Source organism: Acipenser ruthenus, chromosome 11 (assembly GCF_902713425.1).
Source record: "Acipenser ruthenus chromosome 11, fAciRut3.2 maternal haplotype, whole genome shotgun sequence".
In the NCBI taxonomy this organism is placed as follows: domain Eukaryota; kingdom Metazoa; phylum Chordata; class Actinopteri; order Acipenseriformes; family Acipenseridae; genus Acipenser; species Acipenser ruthenus.
Window position 1 is genome coordinate 35,180,222 of NC_081199.1, and position 24,888 is coordinate 35,205,109.

The 24,888-nt window shown below is 36.4% G+C and overlaps 1 protein-coding gene across 7 annotated transcripts in view; it reads left to right on the forward strand.

Moving 5' to 3' along the window:
* LOC117426643 (kalirin-like) overlaps positions 1–24,888 on the forward strand; it is a 168,510-nt gene that overhangs the window by 131,661 nt on the left and 11,961 nt on the right. For 4 of the 7 annotated variants that reach the window (XM_034044456.3, XM_059033819.1, XM_059033820.1 and 1 more), the window contains 17 exons: positions 5,104–5,399; positions 8,328–8,465; positions 9,938–10,033; positions 11,523–11,623; positions 12,524–12,590; positions 13,495–13,598; positions 13,896–13,965; positions 14,131–14,217; positions 14,475–14,567; positions 14,704–14,754; positions 16,821–16,898; positions 17,672–17,857; positions 18,248–18,419; positions 18,753–18,991; positions 19,267–19,517; positions 21,482–21,614; positions 23,038–23,097. In XM_034044456.3, coding sequence (XP_033900347.3) covers positions 5,104–5,399; positions 8,328–8,465; positions 9,938–10,033; positions 11,523–11,623; positions 12,524–12,590; positions 13,495–13,598; positions 13,896–13,965; positions 14,131–14,217; positions 14,475–14,567; positions 14,704–14,754; positions 16,821–16,898; positions 17,672–17,857; positions 18,248–18,419; positions 18,753–18,991; positions 19,267–19,517; positions 21,482–21,614; positions 23,038–23,097 — 2,222 coding nt within the window. The remainder of the gene's footprint in view (positions 1–5,103; positions 5,400–8,327; positions 8,466–9,937; positions 10,034–11,522; positions 11,624–12,523; positions 12,591–13,494; positions 13,599–13,895; positions 13,966–14,130; positions 14,218–14,474; positions 14,568–14,703; positions 14,755–16,820; positions 16,899–17,671; positions 17,858–18,247; positions 18,420–18,752; positions 18,992–19,266; positions 19,518–21,481; positions 21,615–23,037; positions 23,098–24,888) is intronic. The other 3 variants (XM_034044457.3, XM_059033817.1, XM_034044459.3) reach the window with 3 other exon arrangements.

Here is a 24,888-nt window from a genome sequence, read left to right on the forward strand (position 1 = left end):
GTGTTAAACAATTCTGGAGTACGACACTGAATAGTTGTATTTAAGTCAGATAAGTCCTCTGGTTCCGGTCTTGGTATACTGAACTATACTTTAGTGTTGATCTAGTTAACATGATTAAAGTGAAATCAAATGTTTAGATACAGTAACTTTCACATCAACAGCTTTCTAATATGTTGAAGTTTGCTTCCATTTCCTGTCTACTTCAGCATCAATTTCAATAAATAACAGGTTTTATATGTTTGCTAAGTGAATTGACCGAGAATTGCAGGAAATGTATGACCAAAAAGAAAATAAATATGCTTCAGTGGTTTCAGTAATCTGGAGGAAACTCTCTAGTTTTGTATTTTAACTTTCCAAATATAGTATTGCATTGTATGTTGTGGTTTCTGGGAAAGAAACCACAACAGTTTAAAAAAAAGAAGAAGAAAGCAAGCCGCTAAATAAACAGTGGTGCCATAATTAAAATGTAATCCCAGTGTAGTTCTTCAAAAGACAAACGCAAGACATACACATAAAAACAATTTAAAGCAGGACCCAAGGCTTTAGCAGGCAAACAAAGCAGTGATTAGTGTGGTATACTTTGGTTTGGGAGCAATAATACGGATTAACCAAACCTATGTGTAAAATGTAATACTCTAGAGTGAGTCTGTGCGTCTTGAGAGTATTTGGTAATAATAAGTTGCTTCAGAGTCCAGTTTTCTACTAGGTCCCATAGTTTATGTCATGCCGGCTGTATTGAACCATGGCTTATCTTTGTTACAACAGAAAACTATGAGAAGAAACTGGAAAATAAAGCACAGTCTCCTGATCTTTGCCTTTCACCCATAACACTGAGGTTTAAATCCTGCCAAGGTCGTAGTGCAGAAAGTCAACCCCTCTCTGGTAGCTGACCTGGGTTTAGGCCATGTGTACATTACGGTAAGTTCTGGTGTCCTCAGCCCTGGTCCAAGCATCCACAACACAAGACCTGCTGGAGCATATACTGACTGGCACCTAATTGTGCTGTCTCATCTCGGAGAGGACAAAACAAGAGAGAGTGAGAAAGGAACGACGGGGGTTCTGTGTATCGACTGGGGGAGAGCCGCATCCTCCTACATGTATTGTTTTCCACTAACCTTGACCGCATTCCATTCTTAGTGTTAGGGAAACTGACATCCTGAACCAACCTTTAAACTCCACAGCACAAGTGTTTTTGAGTTCTCTTTCTAGCGTAGAGTGCATCGACCCAGACCAGGGCTGTTCTTACCTCTTCAGAATGTGCCTGTGTTTCTAACCTCAAAGCCCTACTCAAGAGGCTCCTTTTGATACATATAGCTGCCTCATTGTTACGAAACAGTAATTCACAAACTCAGTGTTTTGACTGTGGCCAAGTTGAAGGTACATACCGAATATACTTTACTTTATAAGGTCTGTTCCTAATTCATTGTCAGATGTATCTTCAGCTTTTAAGGATATATTATTATTATTATTATTATTATTATTATTATTATTATTATTATTATTATTATTATTATTATTATTATTATTTAATTACTATAGTGCTTCTTAGCAAATACAATTTAGTGCTTTGTCGTGTTATTCACTAATTATTTTTACAGAATTCACTACCTGCAGCCTTTCTTTGGTGCATTTTAAATTGGTCCAATAAATATGTTTCTAACAATTTTTGATTGCATATTTTAGCCCTAGACTGAGTTTGCGAGGAAACTAGTTGAATAGTGAATTCATTGTAGATAATTCATTGCAAACTCATTGAAAGGAGGTATTTACCATTAGTATTTAATTTAACAGACAGCAGGCCTTGGTTTTGAAAAGGTATTGAGGAATTTCAGTTGGGATGTAGTTGCTAAACTGAATAATTGAGTGCTTTTTTATGCTCTCAGATTGAGTTTGACACCAGATACAGAAAAAACCCATACTTGCCCACTGTTTTTGGAATTCACTCCTACCTCCGTGAACGGTAACAGTTTTCCAAAATGTGTAATTGTTTATTTTCTAAGACTTTCAATGATATAAGGTTTATTGCTAGACTATGTCTCTAGGCAAACTGTCATAAACACAAACCTGCTGTTAAGGCAGAAGAAGAGCTCAAATCTGTTCAAGTAGATCTACACTATTTTATTTTCCATATATGGTCCTTTATAAAACACAATGGTACAATTGCCAAGAAAATGATTTTTTGATCCAAATCCCCAACAAAAAATATTGCTTTGTGTATCCCCAGTTAGGTTACAGTCAAATCGGTTCTTCATGGCCTCATGTTTAAACAGCAGTTGATTCAGTATTTGACATGTATCTGGCTGGGTGGAAATTTTTATTATGTAGTGTGCTAGATCTATGCCTTTATGAACTTTTTTTGTGCAAAGTAGGGTAGTGCTAAGTTGAAAACAAGTGACCCTGAACAACAGAGAGTGTTGACTGGATCTTGCCATGAAAAGAACAGTATCAATTCTGAATAAACATCTCGCTTTAACTTGGCTCAGCTAAGCCCAGCAGGCTCCTGGTCGAGAGAAAAAACAATATGAAACAAAACAAGAAATACCTCCCATAGTGAAATGTATAAACGGTTTCAATATGTTTATTACATTGTGAATATTGGTATAAATACCCGGATTATAGGATTTCCTAGGTTCTGTGCATGTAATAAGAATGTGCAAAAATACAATAAAGCAGTTTCCACACAATTTGTTAAATGAAGAATAAAGAGCACATTGACCACAGCTGTCACACGTACCCATAATGCATCACCCTCTAAGATGATATATTTCCTAAATTAAACTCAGATGACATATCTGAGCAAAATGGCCCACTGTATGGTACTTTGTTTTTAAAGTCTTTATAACCGCTTCTTTTTAACTGTACTATACAGCTTGCTAGACTTCCTGCTTGGTTTCACCCTCTAGACTTTACAGTACACATTTTGGAGGCTTAATAATTTCCTGAAAAAGACAGCATTTTATCCTAAAGGAAATGGGCATCCTGATTTTAAAGATAAGGCCTTAATTCTTTTAGACAGGGAGGGATGGGGTGGTGAATGATATAAACAGGAACTACTGCTTGAAGTGGAAATTGTGTATGGTTTATAATGCAGCTACTTTGGTGGTGTAGCATGTTGAGTTTCTGTTGCCTTGGGGAATCTAATATAGGGAGCACTTCATTTGGAATTCAAGGATTCTCCACAGTTGGACTCCTGTGAAAGATAGATACAACCTCCCAATGTACAGGTGTCAAGGCAAATGAGAATTGATGTTTTTTTACTGTTGCTTGTCCACGAGTTCTGTACTTGAGAGAGATTTTAATGAAATGTGCTGCTCAATCATGTGATAGTTAATTAGAAGTGCATTGGACAAACATGCTATTCATAATTTATAATTTGCCTCAAGAGGAAACACATGTTGTGGACATAAAAAAAAAATCATGTGGTTGTGTTTAAAAAGGTGATGAGTCTTTTTGAAACAATGTCCTAAATCATGACCAATAGCAGTAGTTTCACTTCCACAATGTTTAAAGTTACGTTTGTTGTCAAAGAGAAGTTAAACCAGTTACACTTTACAGTAGTTAGAGATGAATCAGGATATATATATATATATATATATATATATATATATATATAATATGATGAGCTGTACAAGTATACTTTTAAGTGAAATAATGTAAGTGAACCTTTGATGTGATGTGTTTTGCAAATCAATTTTTTATGTCAAAGCATCCTTTGTATAAATGAAATGCAAATGTTTTGCGATGCAAATGTTCTAACTATTTTGGCATTGGATAATATGAAATAATGTACACTGTCTAGCATACTGATTTAAGACAAAATTCTATTAAATTCCATCCACCAGAAGAGTGGTATTTTAAATGGTCTTATAGTAATATGAAAATAACCAGATACGATTCAATGACAAACATTTCAACCATAACTTCACAAACCGCATTGAAGTGTACGAAAAAAACTGACAATTGACAAATAATAACTAGAGAAGTTGTCGCAGCAGTTCAGTTAGGGTTGACACTATAAAATGGAAGATTGAATGCAAGACTAATAAGAATCTATTGAATTATTCCTAGGGTTTTATTTATATTTGATAGACTATTCTTTAACCATAAAGAAAAGTGGAGTGTGCTAAATCATTGACTTTGCAATTTGAAATAATCTGTGGTACTTAATCATAATGTTTTGTGTGTGTTTTTCCCCCTGCTTTTTGCAGCCTCTGGTAATTTGTTTGTTGATGTTTCATTCATTCATAGCTGTTTTATAATAATTTGTTCATCAAGGGTCTGAAAAATGCATACATGGGTGGTTGTAAACTGGATATCTACAACAGGAAATTTGTGAAACCCGGTCAGATAGTGGCACAATTTAAAGAAATGAATTTGCAGGAACTTGTAGTAAAAGCTATTCTGACAAGAAATAATTTTAATTGGAAAACAACTGGCAAGAGATGTATTCCAGTATAAACAAAGTCACCCTTATTAAATGCTTTCTGATGCTAATAACGATCCAGTCACCCTTCAGTTATCACATTAGGCAGCCCACTCTTTGCTCTTACAGACTTTTACTCCTCAAGATAGGGCATCTTCTATTTGTTTATGTATTTATAGGTACATTTTTTCTGTGAATTTATCTTTCAACCAACTTCTGTTGACTTTGATATGCATATTAATATACCAAGAAAAAACTTCAATTTCCCTTTTTTTTAAATACCATTTATAATAACACTTTCATTATTCTGTCTTGAAAACAAGTATCCAAACTTCAGTCTTGCTCCCCAGCTATATCTGGGTACTGATCAGGTCTGACTTAAAACAAATTGGCACACCATTGTTTTTCTGAATCATTCAGTTCAAAATCAAGCAACTCCTTGCCTAGCCAGGGTTAAAAAAAAAACAAAAAAAAACATATCTGTGCTAGTTTGCCATTAAATTAACTTAATGGGCTACAAAGTGTGGTGATACAGTAGTGTTTTGTTGGTTGAAAGAAAAGAAAATGAGGCATTTATTTAACCATATGAGCAACACATACAGGGTTCCTCAATACAATTCATTTTACAAATCACTGCAGGGAGTCTTACAAACCAGTTTTTTTTTGTTGTTATTTTTCAGAAGGTTATTCTGTTTCCACTGAAAATGGAAGGAAATCGGAGTCTTTGGCAAACCTGCAGCCACATACTTCACTAGGTTCCATACCAACAAGCTCCCCAGGCCCCAAACGTTCAGGGAACACACTGAAGAAATGGCTGACGAGTCCAGTGCGCAGACTCAGCAGTGGCAAAGCTGACAGCACCATCAAGAAGATACCCAGCAAGCATAAAAAGAGAGATGTCAGGAAGAGCTTCGACTTGGGGTCGCCCAAACCTGGAGAAAATGAGAGCGCACCTCAAGATGACAGTGCAGACGAGGTACTTGTGTTGCTTTTATTCTCCTTTAGTGAGCATCTACAAGGCTGTGGAGAGGTTCCATGTTGCGTATCACACCACCATTACTAAACATTCAGGCTCAGATTTTTAAAAGGATTGCACATGTTTTACGACTGTAAAATGGGCACTGAGGGCTCTGAATTCTTGGATGGGATTCATAAAACACACAGATTTGGCATAAACACGCAATTAACAAGTGATCTGCGGGGGGAATGTCTCTGTGCACTTTAGCCCTTGATGCATATGTAATTCTGTATATGCATATGTAATTCTGTATATGCATATGTAATTCTGTGTATGCATATTTAATTCTGGGGTGTTTCCGAACGAAACCGCTAAAATTGGGAGGGGATTTTGCAGATGAGGTCTATTAAATATTCTGTCTAATTTATTAAAGTTGCCGGTAATTGAGGACCTAGTATTTGCTTGATTTATTTTTATAACTCTGAAAAGCAGAGTTTAATTTGCCGCAGTCAGACAGTAGGCTATATAAAAGGCAAGGTGATGTGGGAGAGTTGTCTGTAGCAAGAAGGAGACATGTTTTCAAGGACAAAGAAACATTAAATAACATTTAGCAAAGAACTCATTTTTTAACCCTTCTGATCAAGTCAGTTTGTAAATTACGGTTTATAGTACCGTATTGTTTTGCAAACTCCAATTTTCAATACATGTTTCATAGCTTACATGACCAAAAAGAAAGTCTACAATAGAGAATATAGAATCCGTGTAATAAAAAGGTTCTTAGAAGCACCTAAAAAGGTCTCCCCACAGTGTCAAAGCAAGGTTCTAACGAGAGCCTTTACTTCTTAGAGTGTAGGCATTATTAAAAGAACAGTGGAGGAGATTAAGAAAAGATTGAACCATATTCTGAGGCGCACGAAAGAAAGTCTCATATAATACAATGAGGGCTCATCCTTAACCGTTCTTTTACTAATGCCTACAGAATTTATTTTTTGTAATATGGCATTCTGGTATTTAACAATACTGGTTCAGGCAGTATTGTTAAATTCAAGTTTGAAAGAAAACAGTAAAAAAAGGACAGAGGGACAGATGATGCAGTTAGTTTGTAGCTACAGCAAATAGTTTTACGACCATATAGACCATACAGATATGCTTTAAAATCATACATAAAATCATAAATACAGACATACATAAGAAATGGGAGAGTTGTAACTGCATAAGGATTTAAGAAGATAAGACGTATGTTCGTATGAATCTGTAGGGAGTTGTTGTTGCTGAACATATTGATGTACAATGGAAGGATTTTCCATGTTTGACTGCCATGGATGTAAGTAAATAACACTTATTGTTTCTGAAGTTTGAAAAGTCTATTCGCCTGGAATTATTCTATAAGAAATAAGAAGTTTAACTAATATGCGAAGCACAGTAACTGGATGATGCATCATAATGTATAAGCAACCTACTACAAACTCTGAAGTGGTAAATTTTTTAAGAAGAAGCCACCACACATTCCATATTTTATTCCTTTGTCCTGGTGATGTAACACACATTCATGTTACAAGTACTTCCTGTACCAAAATCTCCACTTCCATATTGGTAAATTTCAGTTTTCGCTTCTGAGCATTATCACCATGGCTAGTACCAGGCTGAGGTCTTTGCGTGCCATTCATTTTCTTTTGGAATGTGTAGCCTACACACGCAGGGTTGACCCAAACCCGCTATTTATTGTGAGAGGTGTGTAATTCTCCACCGCTAATTGCGGTGAGGGGTATTTAAATTAGTTGATTGCGGAATTGCCTGCTTCATATAATTAGTCTTTTAAAATAGGTTGTTAATGAACATGCACATTACGTGGCTTTTTGCTGTCAGTTTTTTCCCTTTATAAATTTGGGCCTCAGTGTTTAGGATGCATTATGAGACCCCAGAGCGAATATTTTTTTGTTCTAAATGTTTGGCATAGAGACAGGTTAATGCTTATGTTAAAATTCAACTTGTGTTATTACTGCAGTTGAGGAACCCCTTGATAAGTCTGATTTGCTTTATTTTGAACATTTTTGGTAAAAGCTGAAGTCTTATATTGGTGTTTTTACCAGCAGCTGACATCAAGGGCTTCTTATTGTGGCAGGATAGCGTATGCCCACTTTTAAATACTGGAACAAATAAATAAGACACAGGGGCTAAAATAATAGGTTTAAACAAAACAATAATGAATAATAACACTGAAGTCAGGCTTGGCATTTACCTTCACTGACTAACACAGATTTAACATTCAGGTTACACTCGACAAAACTCCCTCTCCCAGACAAAAGATTTCGCCTTCCCTGTAGGGCCACTCCCTAATTGGCATCAATTACTTAATTGGGAAATGGCCACACCTGGCTTCTGTCCTGCCAAAAAACTGGTATCCGCACCTATGGACATGCTGCAACAGGGATCCTATGATGCAAGCTGCCAAACATTGCATCTTCTTTCCCTTCTCCAACTATACATATGATCTACTATACTATACAATATCCTAGGCATTATATGTGAACTGGTCAAGTGATTTTTGAGTTTCTGCAGGCTTGATTTGTGAAAAGTAGACCTGTCTGTCACTGTGAGACTGACTTATGTATTCTGTACAATATGTAGTTACTGCAGGACTAAATGGATTTGGAATTTCCATGAAACTAAATGGTTCCACTTAACTACTCCTATAATCTCTCTTTTCAACTTCTTTTTTTTTTTTTCTTTTTTTTTTTACAGACTACAGATTCAGTGTGTTTCTGGGCTTCAACTGTCATAACTTAGGACTGCTTGAGTCTCCATGTGGCAATAACCACTGTGTCTTGTACTGTAGAACATTTACAAAGAGCCACTGTGAAGCAGGACACTGCTAAACCCCTCGACTGGGCAGCTGATTAGGTCATTGCAATGGGTTTCATTGATTGGTTTTAACATTCGTTACAGAAGGGTAGGAGAGATGGTAATTTATCCAAGTCCTCTTCTGGAATGCAGAGTGGAGGAGAAGAGGAACCCGATGAAGAATCCCATCCCCCACTTCCTCCACCAATGAAAATCATAGAGAACGACCCTCAGGAGGAGATGGTATGTCACCACTCTGACCATGCAAATTACATTACACTTTCTCTGGTTCGTTCTGTACGAAAAGAAAAAAATGTCTGATTAAAATCATCCAGCGGTTGTTAATGAGCTTCTGACTTTTCAAGGAAGAAATGTTTAGTTTCGGTAGACCTTAGTCACATTCCATCTACAGTGTCATTCAACACAAGTTCATAACAAGTCTCCACCTGTCTCTTCTTTCAAATGTGTAACACGTGCTGCTAACAAGGGAGTTTGCTGCTTAGCTTGTCTCTCCTATCACTCCTTGGCAATCTTAACCATATGCACTTGTTAATCCTGTATGTTCTCTTGTGGTGTTTTTTATATTCTGATCTGGTTTCAGCAAGCAGTCTCCCATCAGAAGCCTAAAATAATGCACAGCTACATTGTGTTTTTTATTCATTATTACAGATGCAATACATTCATTAAAATAACTTAAAACATATGCCCTATTTATAAACTACACAACATATTCATGAAGCTGAATGTGTAGACACTTGGTTTCAGTTTTTACTGTGACACAATGAACATGTTGCAGTCCTGTCTGAAGGGCTTACTTAAAAGCTATGTCTACTTGAATCTCGGTGTGCAGTGTTGTATGGCCATCCTATTAAGAAATGTCTGAGGTTTGCTTCATCCACACATTTCGAGCAAGTGCAGTTGAGTAAACACTGACTTTATCCCAAACAAAAATATAAAACTTCAAAACTATGGACAACAGAATATTATCAAACATGACATTATACATGACATTATACACTACCATAAGAGCATTTCAGATTATCCTTAAACTGCAGCAAGAATTCAAAAGGTCCTGTTTCGTGTATGAACAGCATAAGCTTTAAAAAAAAAAAGGAAAAAAAAAAAAAACTGGAGTAATCAAACTCTCGCTTGGAAATGTAGTTTAGGTACAGTATAGGCAAGTTTGCTGTGACTAATCTTTCAAAAGCATTGCAGCTGTAACTGCTTTGAAAGAGACCTGCCCAACTAAAGTTAAAACTAGTAAAATAATATTTTCCAGGTCTCGGACTATTGGTTGTGCTGATTGGCTAACCAAAAATCCATGACAACCAGGATCTATGACAGTAAAAACTGTGAAACTCTCAGGTCACATTAGCAAGACCTTTGCTTCACTAAGCATTGTCTGAGTAAATGGCTTCTGATAAGGGGAGAGCATGAAAAGAAATATTAACAGTAGCTATTGGTTTCATATATGTATAATGTTATGTCTGCTGACATTTTGTGAAGTTTATAACATATGGCCACAATAATAATATTTCCATCTGTTTCTTACCACTCCAACAGGCAGCAATTACATGTGCTATTCCTCACAAGCCTTCCGCTAACTCTAACCCCCTTCGCTGAACTCTGATCTAATCACTGCTTGTGTTTCTTTTTCCCTGTCCCTCTTTCCATCCTGCTAATTTGCCGCTCCTTTATCAAACTGTGCTGTGCAGTCTTCCTCATTGCTTACTGCTCGTCAGCGCGCTGCTGAAGTCCCCAGTGCTGTGGACCTTGTCAGTGCAATAGAAAAATTGGTCAAAAGTAAGCTGGTAAGTGTGGTGCTTAAACGGTGATGATAGAATAGAAGGTAACGAGGTCTGGTTTCAAATTGTAATGAAGCGTGAATTAGGTTTATTGGTATCAAAAATTTACCTTTTTGTTTTTTAGAGGGCATGTCTAAAATCAGTGAGTTTTAACAGAACAATATTCTGTTCTAATTACAGTATTCTAATTTCCTCAGCACCCAAACCAAGCATGGTTAGGACAAAACCACATTTGGTAGTATCAAAACAAAAAAATGTCATAGTGTAGGGATTTATATTCTAAGCCTGAAGAATAGTTACTGTCATCGTCATATGTTGCAATTTTTGCATACAACATGATAGGAGGATGTTCTGGTGTAGTGCATAAAGTTTGTGTAGCTTGCCTGACTGTGTTGAATATTTTAATCCTTCAGTTCAGTATGGGTTTTAACCATGTATATGGTGCCGACTTATGAAATACAGTATTACGGTCATGAGGGCATTTATGCAAAGCTGTGTGGTCATTCATCATACAACATTATTGCCAATGTGTTTAAATGTGTTCCCTTTCTTACAGTTCACACATAATAAATGTTTGGTTTATCCATCTATACATGTCATCATGAATAACTGTTTTAAATTCCAGCAGAGTTGTTTAAGATTCGAAACATGGAGCAGCCCAAACAAATTGGGTCTTATCTGTGTTTTTCCAGACTTCAAATTGATGGGTTTAATGTGTACTGAACAATATATATATATGCGCGCGTGTGTGTGTGTGTGTATATATGTGTATATATATATATATATATATATATATATATATATATATATATATAATATATATATATAAATTGTACTGAACAACTGTATATACAGTATATATTTATATTTCTACTGCTGATCATGTTCTCTACTCAATACACTGGCAGTTGTAAGTCCTTTTTTAAACCACTCTTTTTCAGCCTTTTTTTTTTCCCAGAAAGGGAAAACGCACCAGATAAAGTTACTAAACCATTAATAATACACTGCTCAGACATTTGACTTTCAAGTTGTTTCTTATTTGTTTTGGAATTGGAATTGTTTTAATTTTCCAATTCAGAACTAAAGTGTGCTACAAGGAAAATGTGTTCAAAACAAGCTCCTGAGAAGCTAAATACCCTGAATATTGAAACTACAACGTTTTTGTTGTTGTTATTGTATTTGTTAAATACAAATTCATGCCAGCATGTTCGGAGACCTCCTTCAGCTATGCAGATGCTTTGATAGTTACCAGGTAGATGGTGTACAAACTGTGATCGGATATATATTTTAAAAAGTACAGTATCCTAACTGGAGGCTTGTAACATGAACATTGATTTTTTTTTTTTTCTCATTTCACAAAATAATAATAAACTACAGAACAAATATACCCCAGTGACTCTTGCTAATAATTTGATAAATACATTTGATCCACATTAAAACTAGTTTTAAGTCACTCCTTAGTAACCATGGTATACCCCCCCCCCCCGTTCCGCAGCCCTATCCATATACAGATCCAGATCCAGAGGCGCGGCAACCCACATCACAGCCAAGAAACCCAGAGATGGAGCAGAAAGCCAAAGCTTTACGAGGAAGAATGTAAGTTAAAGCTCGTCTATCACTTTTGCCAGATCGGACAAGCTGGTATTGTAACAGCAAAGTTTATTATAGTTAAGCCAGTGTTCACTGGCACCGTTTTATATGTGATGTGAGAAGAATGTGCCTTTTTAAGTTCTGTTCTGTCCACTATTCAGTATGGCGTGTGAGAAAACATTTGGCTTTAATTTTAATTTATTTCTTGTTTCTTTGTTTGTTTTGGTTATTTGCTGAGTACTGCAGAAAAGTCTATGAGGTGAAATATGTCATTTCAATTTTATGATAAATTCCAACACGATGTTGGCTTTCAACAAAAAAATGCACTTTCTTGCTCAGTGGCTGGTCACAATACCTTCATTGTTTGTTATTTAATGTAACAGTGGAGTGGCGAGTAGCAAATTGGATGTTTTGTAGTTCTCCATATGCAGTGCTATTTCTGGAATAATAAAAGTCTTTGTTTCAAAATCTGAGAGGCACCGCTTTTTGTAGCTCCTTTTAATCAATATACAGGCTATACATTAGAAACATGTTGAGGGTCAATCGAGAAGCATTCTATAGGTGCTGAAGAACTTGTATTTTAAACAGACTTCTAAGCTGTTTGAATACAGAGCCAATATCAGTAAAGCTGTAAAATATATGCATTTGTTTACAATATTACATATACAGTATATGAATATAGTTGTATGGCCAAGACCAAGAGTGGAGAATTTCTCCTGAAGCCTTTACAATGTTGAAATGTTGAGTTAAAATGTCAATAATCATACATAAATATTAAATATGATAATAATTTAAATCGTTACCCAATTCAACCAGGAATGGAACAGCACATCCAGTTGATTACCCCAGTGATAGTCTCTTTTTGATTTTGTGTTTTGTTTTGTTTTTTGTTTGTTTGTTTTTTAGGTTTGTACTTAATGAGTTGATACAAACAGAGAAAGACTATGTCAAAGACCTGGGCATCATAGTGGAGGTATGTTTTTAAGAATAACGTGAAATAGCTGGCAGTGCATGGGACTATGTGAACAGTGTACCTTTTATTTCTGAAAAGGAACTTTGTGGTTTACAGATTCCAAAAGCACCGTTAGACAGTACATAAATAAAATACTGTATATACAGTACTGGCATCATTCAGATCAAATGAACATCAACAGTTGTTGGGAATGAGAAGAGGTCATCCTTGGTTATATACTTTGTTAGCCCTGAGGGGAGCATCCTCATGGCTCTTTGCCTTATATAACATGGTACATGCTCACCTTTGTGGACTATTTTACCAATACTTTTGATTCTAAATTAGTTTTATTTCTTTTTTTTAACATCTATTTTTACACTATATCCGGTACAGCTGTTGACAATACATTTCATATCTTGGTAGTCTGTGTCTATTATTCTGTGATGTTGTGACCTTTGCGGCATTTGCATATGTTTGAATATGCTCCACTTCCATTTCCTTTTCTGCTACACATATCTATCTTGCAGACATTGCTCAGCCCTGCTAAGTCTGCACTGTTCTACTATAATTGTCGTAGGGCAGCAGTGTGGAGTAGTGGTTAGGGCTCTGGACTCTTGACTGGAGGGTCATGGGTTCAATCCCAGGTAGGGGACACTGCTGATGTACCCTTGAGCAAGGTACTTTACCAAGATTGCTCCAGTAAAAACCCAACTGTATAAATGGGTAATTGTATGTAAAAATAATGTGATATCTTGAAACAATTGTAAGTCGCCCTGGATAAGGGCGTCTGTTAAGAAATAAATAATAATAATAATAATCAAAAACTAAACTGCTCCAGCTTACCCTAGCTGTAAACTTTTCTGTTTTACTGGCACAACAGATATGAGGCACCATCACATGGCTACATGTTTGTTTTTTCAAACAGGGTTTTATGAAGACCATTGATGAAAAGGGCTTCCCCGAAGACGTGAAAGGAAAAGACAAAATTGTTTTTGGAAACATTCATCAAATTTATGACTGGCACAAAGAGTAGGTTTTTGCCATCGTCATCCTTTATTTGACATAACAATTCACTGTACATTAAATACTTAATACGATACTGTGTTGCATACAGTCATACATTCTATTAATAAGCCACACATTATCTAAACTACACTCTAAAAAAAGGTATTATCGTTCATAGCACACCCAATTACTGTATATCAAAACTAGTATTTCACTAGTTTTATTTAAATGCATTTACATTATTTATAAAATGCACCATTTCTATCCGTTGTTACCACACCACAAATGAGTCATAAATTGATACGTAGTATTTGCTTGCAGTTTTTTCCTGGGTGAACTGGAAAAATGCCTTCAGGACCATGATCGACTGGCTGAGCTGTTCATAAAACATGTAAGTTTCTTAAAGCAGGCTTTTGCACAGTCTGTGAATTTTCACTGGACCCATTACAACCTGTTAATTTAATATAAAAGTATGTACTCTAATGTGCACTATGTGTAGCCTAATTGATTTGAAGTAGGTCAGTTATTAAACCTGCCTGCATCTGTTTTGTTGCAGGAGAGGAGATTGCATATGTATGTGGTGTATTGCCAAAACAAACCCAGATCAGAGTGTGTTGTAGCTGAATATGATGCCTACTTTGAGGTAAGCAATTTTTTTTTTTTTGCTGTTATACTTGAAAAGCGTATTGTGTTGTTTAAGAACAACTTAATTCTACTTGCATAAAAATCTGATCACACTTTTAAATGTAGCATTATGACTATACTACACACTAATCCAGTATTAAGTACATCAGTAATGCTAATTTAAGACGTATAATATTTCCATTACAAAAACAAATAGTTTTAGGTTTGTGTTACTAATGTTACAAAAACACCTTTCTTTTCTTTTTAATTGCATAGGAAGTAAAGCAAGACATAAACCAGAGGCTCACAATCAGTGACTTTCTTATAAAACCAATCCAGAGAATAACAAAGTATCAGCTACTTCTCAAGGTAAGAGCATTTTGAGAGATATATATATATATATATATATATATATATATATTTATTTATGAGATCAAACACATAGTAGGCCAGACATGCTACACTTTATTGACTTAATTCAATAATTCTGTATTCTTTTGTTCAGGACTTCCTACGGTTTACTGAGAAGGCTGGAATAGACTGCCTGGATATAGAGGTATGTAATTTGAGTTATTTATTATTTTATATTATTATTTATTATATATTATTATTTTAATATATATATATATATATATATATATATATATATATATATATATATATATATAATCAGTGCCTTGCAAAAGTATTCAGACCCCTGACCAATTCTCTCATATTACTGAATTACAAATGGTACATTGAAATTTCGTTCTGTTTGATATTTTATTTTAAAACACTGAAACTCAAAATCAATTATTGTAAGGTGACATTGGTTTTATGTTGGGAAATATTTAAGAAAAATAAAAAACTGAAATATCTTGTTTGCATAAGTATTCGACCCCCACACATTAATATTTGGTAGAGCCACCTTTCGCTGCAATAACAGCTTTAAGTCTTTTGGGGTAAGTATGTACCAGCTTTGCACACAGTGTCGGAGTGATTTTGGCCCATTCTTCTTGGCAGATTTGCTCCAGGTTGTTCAGGTTGGTTGGACAACGCTTGTGGACCGCAATTTTCAAATAGTGCCACAGATTCTCAATGGGATTGAGATCAGGACTTTGACTGGGCCACTGTAGGACATTCACCTTTTTGTTTTTGAGCCACTCCAATGTTGCTTTGGCCTTGTGCTTGGGATCATTGTCCTGCTGAAAGTGAATTTCCTCCCAAGCTTCAGTTTTTTAGCAGACTGAAGCAGGTTCTCTTGCAGTATTTCCCTGTATTTTGCTCCATCCATTCTTCCTTCAATTTTAACAAGATGCCCAGTCCCTGCTGATGAGAAGCATCCCCACAGCATGATGTTGCCACCACCATACTTCACTGTAGGGATGGTGTGTCTTGAGGCATGGGTAGTGTTAGGTTTGCGCCACACATAGTGCTTTGAGTTTTGGCCAAAAAGCTCTATCTTGGTCTCATCTGACCACAAAACCTTTTCCCACATCGCAGTTGGGTCACTCTCATGCTTTCTGGCAAACTCCAGACATGCTTTCAGATGGTACTTTTTGAGTAACGGCTTCTTTCTTGCCACCCTCCCATACAGGCCAGTGTTATGCAGAGCTCTTGATATGGTTGACTGGTGCACCATCACTCCCAGCCACTGAACTCTGTAGCTCCTTCAAAGTGATTGTTGGCCTCTCTGTGGCTTCTCACACAAGTCTCCTTCTTGTTTGAGTGCTGAGTTTTGAGGGACGGCCTTTTCTTGGTAGTGCCTGGGTGGTGTGATGCAGCTTCCACTTCCTGATTATTGATCCAACTGTGCTCACTGGGATATCCAACCACTTGGATATTATTTTGTACCCTTTCCCTAATCTATGCATTTGTATTACTTTATCTCTAACTTCTGTAGAATGCTCTTTGGTATTCATTTTCCTTCAGATTCACAGCCTGACCAATGATCCTTCAACAGTGGGGTTTTTATCCTGAAAATGTGACAGCAACTTTAATGGTTCACAGGTGGAGGCCAATGGTAAGGTAATTGTGTCCTCGTTAGGGCAATTTCTTTCATCGGTGTAAATTGTGAGCTTCCACAGCACAGGGGTTGAATACTTATGCAAGCAAGATATTTCAGTTTATTTTTCTTAAATATTTCCCAACATAAAACCAATGTCACCTTACAATAATTGATTTTGAGTTTCAGTGTTTTAAAATAAAATATCAAACAGAACGAAATTTCAATGTGCCATTTGTAATTCAGTAATATGAGAGAATTGGTCAGGGGTCTGAATACTTTTGCAAGGCACTGTGTGTGTGTGTGTGTGTGTGTGTGTGTGTGTGTCTATATATATATAATATATATTATACACACTACACAAACAGTTTTTTTTAAAAAAATAAATGCATCAAAATAATGTATCCTGCAACTATCAGAGGCATGTTTAGTTATCCGTTAAAACTCCTGTATAACTTAATAGCGCAATAGAACTGCAAGTTATCAGTTGTAATTGAATATGTGAAATGTATCCTTTGTGGCTTAGTCCCCGGCATTCAAATCTATATCAACACTTCCTTGCAGAAATTGAATAATAGACTAACCCCCTTGATAGAGTTGACACTTTATATCCCCTGTACTGTATTCTGTTTTACCAGAAAGCCGTTGACTTAATGTGCCTCGTTCCTAAACGTTGCAATGATATGATGAATCTCGGGCGTCTGCAAGGCTTTGAGGTAAGAATTGACAAGACAGTCGCGCTTTATGTTTTTCAAATAACTGAAAGGATTGTAATGTTGTGTTCAGGATTTAATCCTGTCTTGGGTGCTCTGCCAGATTTACCACCTGGCGCTAATGAGTTGGCCACAGTTGCTCCTGATTCCTTTCATTTTCTTAGTCTAACTTTGATGAACCAACCTCTATTAATACCAATTTGAGTATATTACATTTTTTTTTTTTCACTTGTGTAGCCTGTATGATCTGGGGTCGCTGTTTCTTGTAGTACTATGCATTGTCTGCTTAAGGTGTCCCTGTTCATTAACCCGACCCAGAGACTTTGTAGAAGTATTCAAAGGCATCAAAAGGAAATTCACAAATCTCTTGGTTTATTGGCTCAGTCACAGCTGCATACAAGTTTTCAACAAAGTAAAGATTTGTTTTACACAGCATAAACTCACAGTCTACATCACTCGATGTACATATATTCCTGAACCTGAATAATAAAATGAATCAAAACAAAGCCTAAGAATTAATGCCTCAGAATTCTCACTTAACTGTTATACACGGAGGCTCTCTAGTTTGATGCAGACAGTAGCGAAGACACAGAAAGACAGCGTGTTCATTCGACCACTGGATCTTTTCTCTTGTCTCGAAAGCCCCCCCCCCCCCCCCCGCAACACTAACCACCGTGCTTCAAGGTCACCCCCTCCCTCCGTTTTATTTTATTTTATTTATTATTTAATTATTAAATAGCTGGGGCTCAAATCACCATGCTACATTTTTTTTCTAGGGCAAGCTAACTGCGCAAGGTAAGCTTCTGCAGCAGGACACTTTCTACGTGGCGGAGCAGGACTCTGGAGTGCTGTCCCGCAGCAAGGAACGCAGGGTCTTTCTCTTTGAACAGATTGTCATCTTCAGTGAGCTCCTCAGGAAAGGCTCCTCAATCCCAGGCTACCAGTTTAAGAAAAGTATTAAGGTACGTTGTAGAAGTACTGTAGCATCCAGATTATCCAGGCCAAATGTAATCTGATTAACGCTGTTATTTGAACAACATGCTGTATTTTTTTTTGTAAAACACACAAAATAGTTACCGAAATCTGTTGTTGCAGTGTTATTATTACATACAATACCATACTTTAGCATTATTAAACATCACATGACAAATTGACATAAAAAAATAGTATCCGCCATGGAGTATGTTTGGCAAATAATCAACATAGCATGTCTCCACACTTGGCGACTAAAGTTCAATGTAAAATGTACAAAATGATTTGGTCCTTCTGCTTTCGTCCATAATAGGTAAATACCTGTATCCATTAAGTGCAGCACACTGTATCCATATAAGCATTTGTTTTATCCTGTGTAGATGAGTTACCTGAGTATGGATGAGAATATTGACAATGATCCCTGCAAGTTCGCTCTGTATTGCCGAGGTTCTTCAGAGCGGGTTACACTCCAGGCTGCCAATCCAGACATTAAGCAGGCCTGGGTTTATGATATCAGCCAAGTTCTGGACACCCAGAGGGATTTCCTGAATGGTATGTAACATACAGATACTATCCCTGTCTTCAGGATTGTTAATTCAAATAAAATATACTGTGTCTTTGTTTAACCTCTACTTTCGTCCAATCCACTTGTTATAGAAGTTTACACACATGTTTTACCTGTTAGGTAATGGCCAAAGGCAAAAACAGCAATATAGCAATGAGGCAACTATGTAGGTAATGAAGGCTTTGGGCTCTTTTATCAAGGAAGAAAGAAGCTGGTGGGTACTTCTGTGGCATATGCTCCCTTTTCTAAACTTGTTTGGCTGGAAAGTGGTTTATGTGTGTAAAAAATGTCTGAATAATGTTATTGGTTTCTCATTGCAGCCTTGCAGTCTCCGATAGAGTATCAAAAAAAAGAAACATGTGCCCATTCATTAACGAAATCCCAGCCCGGCTGTAGGATATCCCAGTCGAACAACCGTCCCCATTCCACAACCCCAGTTGGGGCTGAAAAACCTCCAAAATCCAGCCGGAACCCATCACTACCACCTTTGATATCTACCTCTAATGGCAGCCCAGGCTATGACCACCATACATATAAAGACAGAAATGAACAGGGAAAGGTCAGTCATCTTTAAAATAAAAGAAATAGACTGATATCCGGGACCACTTTATAAAATAACTTTATCTGGGGAAAAGGGGTTTTGGGAAATGAATATAAATTACATTGGTAAACAGAAGTTATTGTTTTAGACCATCCAAATTTATGTTGCCTCATATCCACACCATTTATTATGAAAGTTTTCCACAGCTTGAAAATCAATTAAATTGGGCAAAACTTATATAATCCTGTAACATATGTAACATTTTGTTATTCTTATTTGTCTAATTTTTACAGAATGATATAGCTGGATGTAATGGGGCCTCATCTACCATGATGGTGACCCAAGACTACAACGCACTGAAAGAGAATGAGATATGTGTCATTCAGGGCGAGATGGTGCATATCCTCGCCATCAACCAGCAAAATATGTTCCTAGTGTACCGGCCTGCAAATAATATTTCCCCAGCTGCTGAAGGCTGGGTTCCAGGCTATATCCTGGGTCCCATGAATAAAACCTTCACAGAAAATGCTGAAGGAAGCATCAAGTAAGTGACACTTGGCTTCCCTGGGAGCACTGTATGGATTTTAGAGGAATTGAAAAAGATGATGGAGTTCCCCTGCTGCTTTTACCCACAATCCATTGGAACAAACTTTTAAATGCTGGATTAAAGGCAGGGGAAGTCTTGTTTGACAGCTCTTTGTTTATATTTGTAAATATATATATATATATATAAATAAATAAATAAATAAATAAATAAATACAAGGACTTTTAAGACAGTCACGACTTGTTTCTTGTTAACAAATCTTACAAGAACGTGGAACTGACTGGACTGGATGTTTTGTTTCTCTAAGTTTTGAATATGTTTTGCTTCATTTAAACATTTGGCAACAATGCCTAGGACTGAGGCCTGGATTTTTTATGTTATTGTCTATGGCAATTTGTTTGTACAGCTTTTATTTTTTTTAATTTTATTTCCTTTTTTTCATGATTTTAAATATGTTGGCAGTATACTGTAATATATTTAGTTTTTGTTTGCTAAGACTCTTTTCCATACATTCCTGTATAAAGTATTTTGCACTATTTAAGAAACCCATATTAATGAAGTCAGGTTGTGCAATATAATGATAGTCACAATGTTCATCATTGTACCTGTAATGTAACTAAGAATTTAAATGTATTATTTTAAATATGTAAAGTACATTTTCAACATGAGCATGATTTAATGAGGCAAAATAAGTTGAACCTTGTTTTGCTTACTAAACCTTCACAGGTGATATTTAACAGCTGTGGTTAATATTACACATACAGAGCAGTAAGTTTCCAAATTACAAACTTGGATCTTTTAATGTTAGAAACTTAGAATGTTAAAAATGTTTAAATCATCAAAATCAGTTTCAGCCATTATCGGACAATATTGATTTTAAGCTTGTGAACCTATAGTTGTTTAAAAAGTGATGCATTTTTTTTTTCTTGCATAATCTGCAACAGTTTGCTTTTTAGGAATTATTTAGCAGATTTAATACTTTCTCTACTTCCCCAAAGCAAGTTAAAATATATTAATACAATACATCATTAGTGTGCCTGATCATTACATAGTAATTAACACCCAACCCTAAATGATTAAGCATTTTCCTGAATTGTAGACTACATTAAATCTGGTCATTTTTTTTTTCCTGTTTGAAAATGTTTTGTTGTATGTTACTTTTTATAAAGCGTACCCCTTTTGTGAACTAACACATAGAAGATGGATTAGTGGATTACTAATGGGCTGGAATATGTGATTAAACTTTTTTTCTTTCCATTTAGATTTTTGGTGTTGCAGTGTTATTAACAAGGGCGGCACGGTGGCGTAGTGGTTAGCGCTGCTGCCTCACAGCGTCAGGGTCCTAGGTTCGAATCCGGCCTAGGGTACTGTCTGTGTGGAGTTTGCATGTTCTCCCCGTGTTCGTGTGGGTTTTCTCCGGGTACTCCGGTTTCCTCCCACAGTCCAAAGACATGCTGTCCAGGTTGATTAGCCACTCTAAGTTGCCCTCTGTGTGTGTGTGGTGCCCTGCGATGGACTGGCGTCCCGTCCAGGGTGTAGTCTCGCCTTGCGCCCTGTGTATGCTGGCTTACCGCGACCCTGTAAAGGAGTAAGCAGTTAATGATAATGGATGGATGGAGCACTATTAACATGAACACATTCAAACTGATGAATATTCACTGCATATGTTAATAACCTTGCAGAAAAAAATCTGCACATTCTCAAGATGAAAATATCGACTGAATTTGCAACCTGCAGCACCATACTTTTTTTTCCAATGTTTACATGTTTCCTCTCCTAAGCTTTCTTCATAATTTTGTGGCCTGGCTATGATCTTTTTAGTTTTTTTTTTTTTTTTTTTTTTAAGCTTTCACTACCAGCTAAAGCTTTTTTATTTTAAAGAAATATGGATGGTGTTTCCCCCCCACCCTCTCCTCAAAGCTTGTGACCCCTAATTTTACTGGTGCATTTTTTGGTATAACAGGAAGTCTCTTTCTTGGCACACCCTGCGTATGAGAAAAAGAGCAGAAAAGGAGAGCAGTGGCAAAAGTGAAGCAAAGGTAGAAAATGGATCTCGTAAAACCAAGGAAATTCTGAGCAACAAGGTCCCTGTTAAAGTGAGTAAGCAGGCATTTAGGGACCGTAGGCCACCTGCCTCCCCACACATGTTAAACAGCTTGGCTTACTTATTATTTTTTATTTTTTTTTGTGCATGGCACTGATAAGAAAAAACATTCTTCACTGGTTTTATAACACAAAAAAGAAATGTCGACTAATCTTTCTGTGATGGAACCGCAAGAAACTTTCAAGATTGTGTTTGTTTTGCACAGATGGATTTTAAATGTTACCAACTTGTGAATGCCTCCGGCAAGTTGCCATTTTTTTTTGTACTTTTATAAATCACAAAGTTATTTTAAGCATTTTTTGTGCATAAAGCATGTTGCCAGTTTCACTTTATTCTTTATGAATTGAACAGACTGTGACAACTATTCATAAAACTAACTGAAAAGTCTAAGATGGTCTTAAATGGTTTTAAGGTGGTTTCTTTACATAAAAAAACAATTCATAAAAGGTAGAGGAGATGATCTGTCTATTTGACCTGTTGGCATTTTTTATGCAGTTTGGTAGATATAACCGCATGGAAATGCTTGCTGGTTAAGAATTTATTTTATACTATAACATAATTGGTCATTTTTAAATGTTTATAAATAAATTAAGGTCCTTTTCACACATGATTCTGTTTCCAAAATAACTCGGTTCACTTTGAATGAAAACAAAGAAAAAAAGAAAAAAAAATGCAAGTAACTCAATTCCTTTTTAAGTCACATCACAACATTGCACTGAAACAAACAAACCAAACTCTGTTTTTTATGCCCAAAAAACCGGAACGACCCTCTACGGTTGGTCTCAGTTCAGTTCAATTAAAAGAATTCTAAAGTGGTGAGTTCTTTTGGAATGTTGATTTACGCTGTCAAAGGAACTGAACCACAATCCATCTGAAACAAACTTTCCAATTGTGAGCGGGCCCTCAAACCCAAGATTGTATGACTAAACTGTTCAATAGCATGCACTGTTTTAAGAGGCTGTTATTGTAAGACCACCGTTTTATGAACAGGAACATAATACACCAACTTATAGTAGTGTACATGTTGTCAAAAATAAACAGTATTTTACATAGAAAATGAACAGGAGGTTATCATACACTTTGGTTCTTGATGAAGATAGAGGTGGACTGTTCAGCCTCCATTGGGAGAACAATAAGATCAAATCCAGTATCTTTGTAATGGAACCTTTCAAGAAACTTTTTGTCAGCTTTCCAAAACTGGTTAAACCTATCAGTGAAGAAGCCTAGTCAAGTACTGTAACATTCCTTTATCATGTTTCAAATTCTTAAGATGTTTGTTCAGCACATATTGTATAAAATGTTTCCCATATTTTGACTGCACTTACAATAACAAGTCCCTTGCTCATCCAGGCATATTAATGCAAGTACTCTGTAGTCTCAGCTCTAACTTTGCTTTCTCTCATTCCGCACTACAGGAATCTAACAGTTCTGAGGAGTCAGATTGTGATGAACTAGACCCCCAAACTAGCATGGAGGTAGTAATGTATATCAACTCATAATGCATGCAGCCCATGAAGACCTATTTTATCCCTCTGTAATTCCCATGAATCCCACAAAGATGCTCTGCACAAATATCACCAGTAAAGTCCCCCCCCCCCCCCCCCGTCAACCACTCCCCAACCTTAAGGCATGCTTAACCAAGACCTAACTCCTCTCTGAACACAACTCATTTCAAATGGCAACCAAGCTAGCAGTGCTTCAGGTTGCAAACATGTGAACTACTAGTCCACCAGTGTGCAGGGCCTCCATGCTAGGAACACACCCCTCCCTCAGTTCTTTGCTTGTGTTTTATTTGAAATGACCAATTACATCATTATTCCCTGGAACAAAATGTTAAACACTGTCTATTTATGTCTATGTAAAGCCAGTTTTTGAACTTGTATGCCAATGTACTGGTTGGTTTTGGAACAACAAGATGGCTACCTGCTGCAATGTTATAATGAAAATAAACACCAAAGGAATGCTGGTAACACTTTGCAATAAGAATTAGAATAAGGCAGTTCATATGACAGATTTATCATTGGAAATAAACTAGAACTAGTAATTACAGTATGTAACTGCATTTCAATTCCCACCTCTTGTTGTAAATTACTACCAGAATATTTTCCCTCTGCATGGATGTTCTAACCTCCCTTTATAAATTATCTTTAACTGTACACAAGCTGGGATTTCACGCTGTGAGAATGAATGCCCACAGCAATTTAAAGCAAGCAGAAAATATTAGGCCTGTGAGGGATTAGATTACATAAAGCTTAAATAGCCTATTTAAAACATGCTGTTTTTTACTTTACATCAGGAAATGTATCTTGATAAACATTGTACACAATCAAATACCTGGAGTTATTATTTATTAGCAGACACCCTTATCCAGGGCAACTTACAATTGTTACAAGATACCACACTATTTTTTTTACATATATTTATACAGTTGGGTTTTTACTGGAGCAATCTAGGTAAAGTACCTTGCCTTAAGGGTACAGCAGCATTGTCCCCCACCTGGGATTGAACCAACAACCCTCCAGTCAAGAGTCCAGATCCCAGCCACTACTCCACACTGCTGCCTGGACTGGAATTTCATTCCAACAGGCCACAATGTTCAGTTGTTCACCACTTATAATATATTTTACATATATTCTAAACATATGTGTGTACAAAATGTTTGAACAATAAATAAGATATGTGCTCTGTTGTATGAGAATTTTTGCAGGTTTGGAGCCACAACAATACCATGTAATAACCAGTTCCCTTTCGAGTAGGGAATATTAACCATTACAAAATGGGTGTTCCCTTTTAAGACATCCGAACCTGAAAACTTTATTACAAAGACACTCGTCGGAGGAGGATGACGTAGTGCTGCTCCACCCCCGCCAGCATAAACTCACTACTCACCCTGACAGTATCGCCATTTTCCTTTTCAGCCAAACCTGATTAACATCAGAGTTGATAAGTAAATCCTCCTGATTATTTTCAAGCTCCTTTTAGCAATTGCTTTAATAAAAGTGCGGAATTATTACGGAATCGCTATAATAATTATTTATTTCTAACGTGTTTCTGTATATTCTGTGTTTTCAGCTAGCGCTTGTTAAGTCCTACCGTGGCCATGTGTGCCATGGGAAGCCTGTGGCTCTACTGCCGTCCCTCCCGGGATCTTAGCGCACCAAGTCGATAACTTGTTCAGCTGAAATTTATATATTTATTTAAAATATTATTGAAAATATATTGTTTAATAATTGTCTAATTATTCATTTTACAGTATTGTTTACCGT